Source organism: Notolabrus celidotus, chromosome 21 (assembly GCF_009762535.1).
Source record: "Notolabrus celidotus isolate fNotCel1 chromosome 21, fNotCel1.pri, whole genome shotgun sequence".
NCBI classification, from domain to species: domain Eukaryota; kingdom Metazoa; phylum Chordata; class Actinopteri; order Labriformes; family Labridae; genus Notolabrus; species Notolabrus celidotus.
In genome coordinates, this window is record NC_048292.1 from 16727195 (window position 1) to 16736131 (window position 8937).

General features: G+C 40.1%; 1 protein-coding gene across 1 annotated transcript in view; it reads left to right on the plus strand.

The window, feature by feature from the left end:
- The window catches only part of LOC117804742 (ninjurin-2-like), a 44765-nt gene extending 36733 nt beyond the window's left edge, over window positions 1–8032 (plus strand). Inside the window, exons 2-4 of the mRNA XM_034673082.1 lie at window positions 6676–6812; window positions 7021–7100; window positions 7863–8032. Coding sequence (XP_034528973.1) covers window positions 6676–6812; window positions 7021–7100; window positions 7863–8032 — 387 coding nt within the window. The remainder of the gene's footprint in view (window positions 1–6675; window positions 6813–7020; window positions 7101–7862) is intronic.
- Window positions 8033–8937: the final 905 nt, after the last annotated feature.

The following is an 8937-nucleotide window of genomic DNA, read 5'->3' on the forward strand; positions in this document are numbered from 1 at the left end:
AACTGACAGAGCCGTAGTTCTACGGCTTTGCTAACTGGTTCTTACCCCACCCCCAGCAACACGGCAGGAAATGGTCAGCCCATAGCTCTGCCCCCAACAGGCCTCCGGCGGCCAACCAATCAGAAGAAAGGGGTTTGTGGAGCAAAGGGCCTTAAAGAGACAGCTGTCAAAATGAAGAGTTTCGGACAGAGGCTGAAATAAGGGTTTTCAAAAACACCAGTGCAAGAAAAATCTGCTTGTGATTTTTTTTGCTGTAAATCATGTAATGTTAAAACAGAGGTATCAAAAGGACTGCATAAAGCCACATCGTGGTGAACTTCTTACCATCTTTACCTCTGAGTGACTCGCGCTCCCTGGAGAGCCCTTTATATGCCCAGTCATGTTACAAACCTGTAGCAAATTAATGCAATTAAACTCCAGATGTTTTTTCAGCATCACACAATTTTCAGTGTTTTGGTGTCTCCATCCCAGCTGTTATGGAACATGTTGCTGGCATCAAATTAAAAATTAGATTATAAAACATAACATATTTCATTTTTGTTTGTTGCACTGTTTCAAATCAAACACAGGCTTTAAATTGATTTGAAATCTGTTTTTAACAATATTTTACACAGCCTCACAACTTTTATGGAATTGAGGTTGTAATTCTGAGGGTAAAATGTATGCAACCTTTATGACTTCCTGCAACATTTTCTGAAAACAAATGATGGAAAAAATGCTCCAACACTGACCTACCTATCCTGGGAAACAAAGTGTCAAATCTTAATTAATGCACATATTTTAATAAATCAAAACAAGTGCAGATTACGCGTCTAAAGAGCCCAGTCAGTACATTTTAAGAGACATTACTTTAAGTGAACACACATGGCTCCTAAAACTGTACGCAGGCCTTTCCAGTGTTTTGATTGTGCTGTGTGTGTATATGTGTATGAGTGTGTGTATATGTGTGTGTTTTGGCTGCCTGCCCAAGGCGAATGTTGATAAAGTCTGACCACGAGTCCCCAGTGAAGAAAAAGATGGAAACGGGCCAGTGTATATACATACGTTTTCTCTCACTCTCTCCCCATCTCTATACGTCTAAGGCAGCTTTTTCTTTATGACTTCCTCACCTCCCTCTCTCACTTTCTCCCTCCTTCCTCTCTTTTTTTCTCCCTAGTTCTCTCTCTCCTTCTCTCACACACACTCAGAAAAACACACAAAGAACCGGGGTACATGTGTTCATAATGTTCTGACAACCTTGGATTTCTAGGAATTGCTTCATACTTTCTCGGAGATCGACTCAGTGTGGATCAAGCTGTTAACACTGCCTGTAGATTTTCAAATATATATCACACGTATCACTTTGATCTGGATTACAGCATCATGGCAGAACAATGTCACCCAAAGAAAGATGTTTAATTCGAATTAAACATTTGGATAAACTGCACGGTGCACTTTATCTTGAAATACCACTGAAAACATACTTGTCCTCTTACGCAGAGTACCAGCCTGTTTTGGTTTTGGTTTGCGGCCGCTTCAAGAGTCCAAAGCCTACATCGAAAAAATGTCATCATCAACATCTTGTTTCACAAATCATGGCACAGATATGATAAGACATTAAATCTCATAAGAACGCTGTCAGTGAGGACAAAGTGCACCTGCTGAATCGCTGACTTAGGAGGAAGAGAGGGAGTTGGATGTAAACACTGTCTGAGCTGAGCTGTAATTTGTGGTACCATTGGTTATCGCTGTTGGTTAGCTGGTTATAAATTTGCAAAAGTTAGCATTGTCTGAAGTATAAGATGGAAACAAAAACACATGACCTCAACCGAGAGTATTTTTCCCCTCATTTCAGTGTTGCTCCTTGTCCACAAGTACTAATCTCCTTTTATAATGTATATTTAGCAGCTTTAAAAAGGTTGACCATTAAGCGTTCTATATTCCTCAAATGAGCAAGTCTGCATAAAGTGATGCTCCAGAACTTTGAGATGCAAAAGTGTTCATATCTGTTATGAATGCCACACTCAGAGGCAAGTATCAGTCGGCAGTGATGCTGTGACATCATTTTGGGAACTTTTTTCTAAACATCTTGACTTTTTGCATTTTGGCAGTGGCCGTCTTTTTTTTCAGGGTAAGGGGTTCCATCACATTTAGGATTTGGTGACTGGAATTAGCTGATATGACACCTGGCGGGCAACTTGCTGCACCAACCTGTGGTTCATATCTGCGTTTACCTAGATCATGAATACATTTAATTGTCAACATGATCACATTGGAATCTGTGAGGAATGACCATAGACTGTATAAAATATGGACGTAGTATCCCTGATGTCACCCATCTGTTCCTGAGCGAAGTTTAGAAGCCAATCGACGGCAGCAGCCATATTGGAAATGCGGAACTCAACCAGGCAGAGTGTGACATAAAGAGGCGGAGTTTGAGCCTCCTAGCCAAAAGCTATGTGTTCCCGTCCGGGAGTCAAGTCAGTCATGTCCTTATATGGGCAAAAACTCAGAATCTTAATATCTTCTGAACCGTCACGTTAGAAAAAAGAGAAATGAGCTATGTAGAGCCAAACCGTTTTTTGAACCAGGCTGTAAACATGTTTATTAATACTGCAAAGATCGTCTTTTTCCCATTTATGTCTATGTGGGTTCTGGTGTTTCTGAAGCCAGCCTCAAGCGGATTCTCGAGAAATTGCAGTTTATAACACTTCTGCATGGGCTTCATAGTTTGAGACCGGAGGTTGCCGCTTGGGAATGACCCACTTTTGAAGCAAGCCTCAAGTGGCCCTTCAAGGAACTGCAGTATCGGGCACTTCACTAGTGGCTCCATATTTCAGCCATTGGTGGTTGCAACTTTTGTCATCCTTATAAAAAGTCTTCAATTCGACATATTCAGTCATATCAATTAAATCATACTTGTAGAGAATGCTTACACTATAATGTTTAAAATTCTATGTGGTATGTTTGTTTTTTTTAATTATGAATATTGAACGTTACCTTGTCAAGTGTTACCTCGCTAAAAATGTTTTGCAAACTTTGCGTTTATTTTGCAATCTTTTTAGCAAAGTGTAAAATTGTTTGTTGATCTAGTGGCATAGTGCATTGACCGTTATCATGTATGATGATTGATATGAAGGCAAACACAATGGAGTCAAACACAAGCTTGATAGAATTTGTACAACAAAATCCCTTTAAGAGCTGTCTGATTCAACATAATCGCTCACTTTTTTGTTGTTTTTTCAGAACAAAAGATGTTCAGAAGCAACTTAATTCCCCGTTATGTAAATGATGTTCTGATAGTAAGAAAATCACATATTAAACACGGCTAAACTCAGGATTACAGAGTCTGTGGGTCAACAATGTCAAATTGGTTCACAGAATTGGACTAACATTAGCAGAGCTAGCACCACCAGCCTTTGTTCCTCCTTACAGATTAACTTACACATGCCCGTGCTGGTTTTTGTGTCGCTCTGGCAGAATAGTTGTGTACCAGTTTAACCTGACACAGCCTACAAACAAAGATCTAAGTACCGCTATACTGCGCAGTGCTAGGGGATGTCACTTGTCATTTGTGCTTGCTCACATTGTGTAAGAGCTTTACAGCATCGTGGCAGTAGCAACTAACCACAGCTAAAGCCTTAGGGCCTACAAGTATACAAGTATTAATATGTTAAATTGACCAGTAATTATGGTGCTGACTAGAGTGGGTGATGGAGCATAACAGTTAGTCACTAAAGTAGACATCTGTACCGAAAACCAAGAAGTGCACGGCTGGATTTGTTTCAGATAATTTACCCTGAACATGTTATGTGAAAAAAGTCTTTGAGGAAAAAGGAAAATAAACTTGTTGTTATATAAAAACAGAGTTGGCGCACAATAACAATGTCGATAAATTACAGTAACACGTACAGTGTCATCGCTCTGTTTGTTTTGGAGCAGCAGAGCACATTGCAGCAGGGTGAGGTCATACAGCACAATGTGTATTCAGTGTGCACTGGATTGACTTCATATACGTGATCTATGTCTTCCTTAAACACATCTCTGTTCCTGTGCAGCCTGAAGAAAAACAGACTGCACTGATCAAACTAACAGCCTCGAGTAAGAGGATCCATTTGTGGAGAGGATACGTTAATCTATATCTCAGTGTGAAGTCATGCAGTGTGTGCATCTGCAGTCTGTGCACTACAGCAGAACAATAATTAGATAGAGGAAAAGTTAGTCCCTGACAGGTGCTATGAGTCATAGATTAAAGCTTTATATAATGATGTTAAAGGTTGCACACACACACACAAACACACGCTGCACCTCTTTGTCCAGTGTAAAAGTTGCAAACAGAAATAGAATTTCTTTCCTTCCTCTTCACCTTTTCTTTTAACCTTTTAATCAAATGATTTTGCAAGAAAATAAGAACAATTCATGCTCAACACACAAGTACACTCTGTTAATTAACTGCATCAAAGTGCAACTCTTTTCCCCCCGACTAACAACTCATTTCAACCACCAGGAAATCAGCTGCAGTTAGAGCCCTTTATGATAAATGAGCCACAAGCAAAAGATTATAAAAAATGTTCTGTTTTCAAGCTGCCAAAAAAAGAGCACCGCCTAATCCCTCATGGAAAACAGCAGAGCAGCTCCTGAGACTCAATTTGGTGTGATGAAACAGACAATTACAGCTCCATGTGTCATGTTCAACTACTTAGCTTTCACAAAAGTTAGATTTATGTTTTGTACTGTCAGATGAAATTAGTTTGTTCTTGACTTGGACAAAAACTCTTCTATTAGTCAGACTTCTGGCATGGATTTGGGATCAGAAATCAAATCAAATCAAATCAAATCAAATCAAAAAAAAAAGAAAAAGAAAGAGGCAAACAATGAAGACATTTGATTCTGCTGTATTCTGTACTGGAAATGTTGATATCTGCTGCCCTCTCCTGGTCATTTTCATCCAACTTCAGCAAAGAAACTTCAACACTTACCTTTTATTTTTTTCCTCCTCAGAGCTTAGAAAAGAACACGACTGCTCAGATCATTTTCAGGTCTTCTCTCTTTAAGGAAGTGTTATTCCTTCTTTGTGCAGCTGCTGTGACATTTAAGAGTCCAGTATTTACAGGGTTTTATAGAGTCAAAAAGGTAGATGATTTCTTTCTGGAAACCAGCGTAAGTATTCTATAGTAGCCAAGAGTTGCAGTGACTGTAATCACTTCGTATTATCCCTTTTTATTTCTTTTAGTATCTCTAATCTCCAGATATAGAAAGTAATGTTGAGAAGATTGGTTTCTGTCCACACGTGGTTAAATATGCTTTTACTAGTGGTCAATGTGTTTGGATTTCATTGTCTGATACAAAGATTAGAACGATTCAACTTTAAATTTGGGAATTGTTACACGTGTATAATAACTGTAACAGGAAGGTTCTTCTATATTAATGTGTTGGGTGTTGATAGGGGCGTCACCAGGAAATCTGGACCCCATTAAAAGATATCACAGTGGGCCCCACCACCAGAACCCAATCCAGCCTGCACAATAATTCTCTTTCAAGAAACTGAACAATTACATTTTGCTTACCCCTCTGGCAATTTCTTTACTCATTACAAGCAACTCAGGTCTTATTGTTCGCTCGTAATACCTTGAAACAAGACATTTATCAACACTTGTCAGCTGAATGTGGCTTACATGAAGTCTAATTAGATTTTTATGACTAGAAATGAGACAAAAACATTTGCTGAGTTTTGTGTATTTGGAATATAAACATTTTACATCAGAGGTTCCCAGGCGCCGTTGGCCTGGCGGTCTTAGCGTGCGCACGATATACATGCGCAGCAGTCACAGATTCGACTCCCGGCCTCTACATTTGCTGCATGTCTTCCCCAACTCCCACATTTCCTGTCTCTCCACAGGTTTGCTGTCCAATAATGCAAAAAAATATATAAGGGGTTCCCAATCTTTTCAGCCCATGACCCCCAAAATAACGTAACTAGTGACTGGCGAACTCCACTGTACCTCGAGGTGATTAGACACTGTTCACACAGTGATAGGCAAATACAAAGACATTACAAAGACATTAGAACAAAACAAAAGAACACAAAGAACCATAACACTAGTTTAGAGAAATTTTAAAAAGGCTAAAAGTAGAATTTAAGTACTCTTCATGTTCCGGCTGTAACTGTGACTTTTCAGTAAATAAAAATACAATGTGAATATTAATTTACAATATAATTTTTTTTGTTTATTTTTACAATAACTGATCAAATATGCAATTTCAAATCATTAAAAATAATTAATAATTTTGTGGAATGGATCTCACGACCCCTCTATCACTGTCTCACAGCCCCCCAGTGGGTCCCAACCTCCACTTTAGGAACCACTGCTTTAAACATATCTTACTTTGTGTAAGACTGAGTTCTGGCGATCAATATCACAACAGATTGAGAGAGTTTAGCCAATTTGTGTATTTGATCAAGGTGCTTGCATTCAGAGTTGAATCACTGTTTTGTGGGTCATAGTTTTCTGTAGCACTCATGCTTCAAGCTTGTATAACTGAGGGTGTAAATAAGGGTGTAAATTTAATAAGGGCGTAAATGTGTACGAAATGGGACTTGAAATATCTCTCTCTCTCTCTCTCTCTCTCTCTCTCTCTCTCTCTCTCTCTCTCTCTCTCTCTCTCTCTCTCTCTCTCTCTCTCTCTCTCTCTCAGGGTGGTTCGCCCTCTAACCTGAACATGAACCTGTATGCCACCAAGAAGACAGCAGCTGAGGGCATGTTGGACCTCGCTTTGTTCCTGGCAAACATCACGCACATGAAGACAGTCATAGAACAGGGAGCTGGATACAGGTACATTTTGTGTGTGTGCGTGTGTGTGTGTGCGTGTGTGTGTGTGTGTGTGTGTGTGTGTGTGTGTGTGTGTGTGCGTGTGTGCGTGTGTGTGAGTGTATTAGTGTGTGTGTGGGTAAAAAGAGGAGTCAAAGAAGCTGTATCAGGGTTTGATCTCCTGAATTATTCCATCCACTGTTGTCTGAACCTTTTTCTCCCTGCTCTTCAGGTACTACGCTGCTGTCCTGACACTCATCTCCTTCTCTCTGGCTCTCCAGATAGTAGCCGGAGTCCTGATCATCATCATTGGTGAGCCAATCACATCCCAGCATTGTTTATTTTGAAGGCCACGTATGTCAGAAATCCATCCTCCATGTTTTAACCAGTCACATTAACACACTAATACACTGATGCGTTTGTTGTAATATAGGCTCTGCAGGTTGAATTTCAGCTGCAATTTTCTCAACTTTGAACTTTGGAGGAAGGAGCAAATATTGACTCTTTGCAACATAAAAAAAAACATAAATCTTGAAATATAATGAAAGTAAAGACATATAAATGAGAAAACTTCCTTTCCCCTTCTGTGGAGTTTGTTACTTGTGTTTTGTTGTCGCCTTTGGTGTGTGTGTGTGTGTACGTGTGTGCTTGTTGCAGCTCGGCGAGACCTCAACGAAGAGGCCAACCAGAAGCGCCTGGACAGCCTGAACAACTTCGTTACTATCATCATCTTCCTCATCTTCGTCAGCAACATCTTCATCTCCGTCTTTGGAATGGAGCGCACCGGCCTCTTTGCCAGGATGCATTTCTGACTTTACGACGTAGGGATCTGATCTAATATGTGGAATCATTTGGAAAATAGGAACAAAAAACACACACAAACACACAGTTTGTGACTTAAAGTTCTACTTAAAGTACTAATCAACTACAGTATTCATGCACTCAATCTAAATGACTTTATTCAGTATGAATGGACCAGGCTAAGGGACCAACTGGCTTTGTGTGTGTGTGTGTCTCTGTCTGTGTGGTCTGTGTGTGTATGCGTTTTGTGTGTGTGTGTGTGTCAATGTGAAGCTCGTTGTGAGCTGACCCTTCTCCCGTCTTATCAGCGCTTGTTGAACTTCCTGAACAATCTGGTCACTGGCCTCTTCTTCCTCACCTTAATCGTCAACATCATCAAAGCCGCCTTCGGCACACAACGCAGCTGCTTCCTACGCTGGCTGCTACAGAGATTTATTCTGTGAAACACCTTTAGCAAGCACATGTCTCTCTAAAGGTACATTAATACTTAAAAAGTTAACATAAACACATGTTTCAGAATGAAATGTGTATAATTTGAGTTGTGACTATTACTCAAAAAGCCGCCAGAACTGCCAAACTGTAATTATTAAAGGGGACATATCACGCTTTTTTCATCAATATATATTGGTCTAAGAGGTCCCCAAAACATGTCTTTAAAGTTTCTGCTCAAAAAAACACTTTGAAATCAGATTTTGGCATGCCTGAAAAGTCCTCTTCTTCAGTCCTCCTCAGAACACTCTGTTTTCTCTCTGACCACGCCCCTGAAGTGGATGTGCCTGGGCTCTCCAGCACGTTGATCTAATGTTTACATGTTGGCTGAATATACACGGCTGCTCAGAGATCACGTTACTTCAACCCTCTGAATCTGATCCTGACGGAGAGGCGCCTGTAGCAGGACCTTTCTGAAGGATTGGTCATAGATTTAGTGTTTCTTGTTGTTTTATTTATCAGTATGTAGACGTGTGTCTTGGTACACAGCTACGAACATGTAGCTATGTGGCTATGCTAACTAGCGCTAGCACTTATCCATGATAAATAAAAATCATCCACTAGATCTTCAAATCTGCAGACGTGGGGAGTAAAACCGACCTCTGCCAGAAAGGCGGCAGGACCTTTTATGAAGGATTGGTCACAGATTTAGTGTTTCTTGTTGTTTTATTTGTCAGTATGTCGACGTGTGTCTTGGTACACAGCTACAGCTACAGCTACAGCTACAGCTATGAACATATAGCTATGTAGCTATGCTAACTAGCGCTAGCACTTATCCATGATAAATAAAAATCATCCACTAGATCTTCAAATCTGCAGACGTGGGGAGTAAAACCGACCTTTGTGTTTATTAAGACAG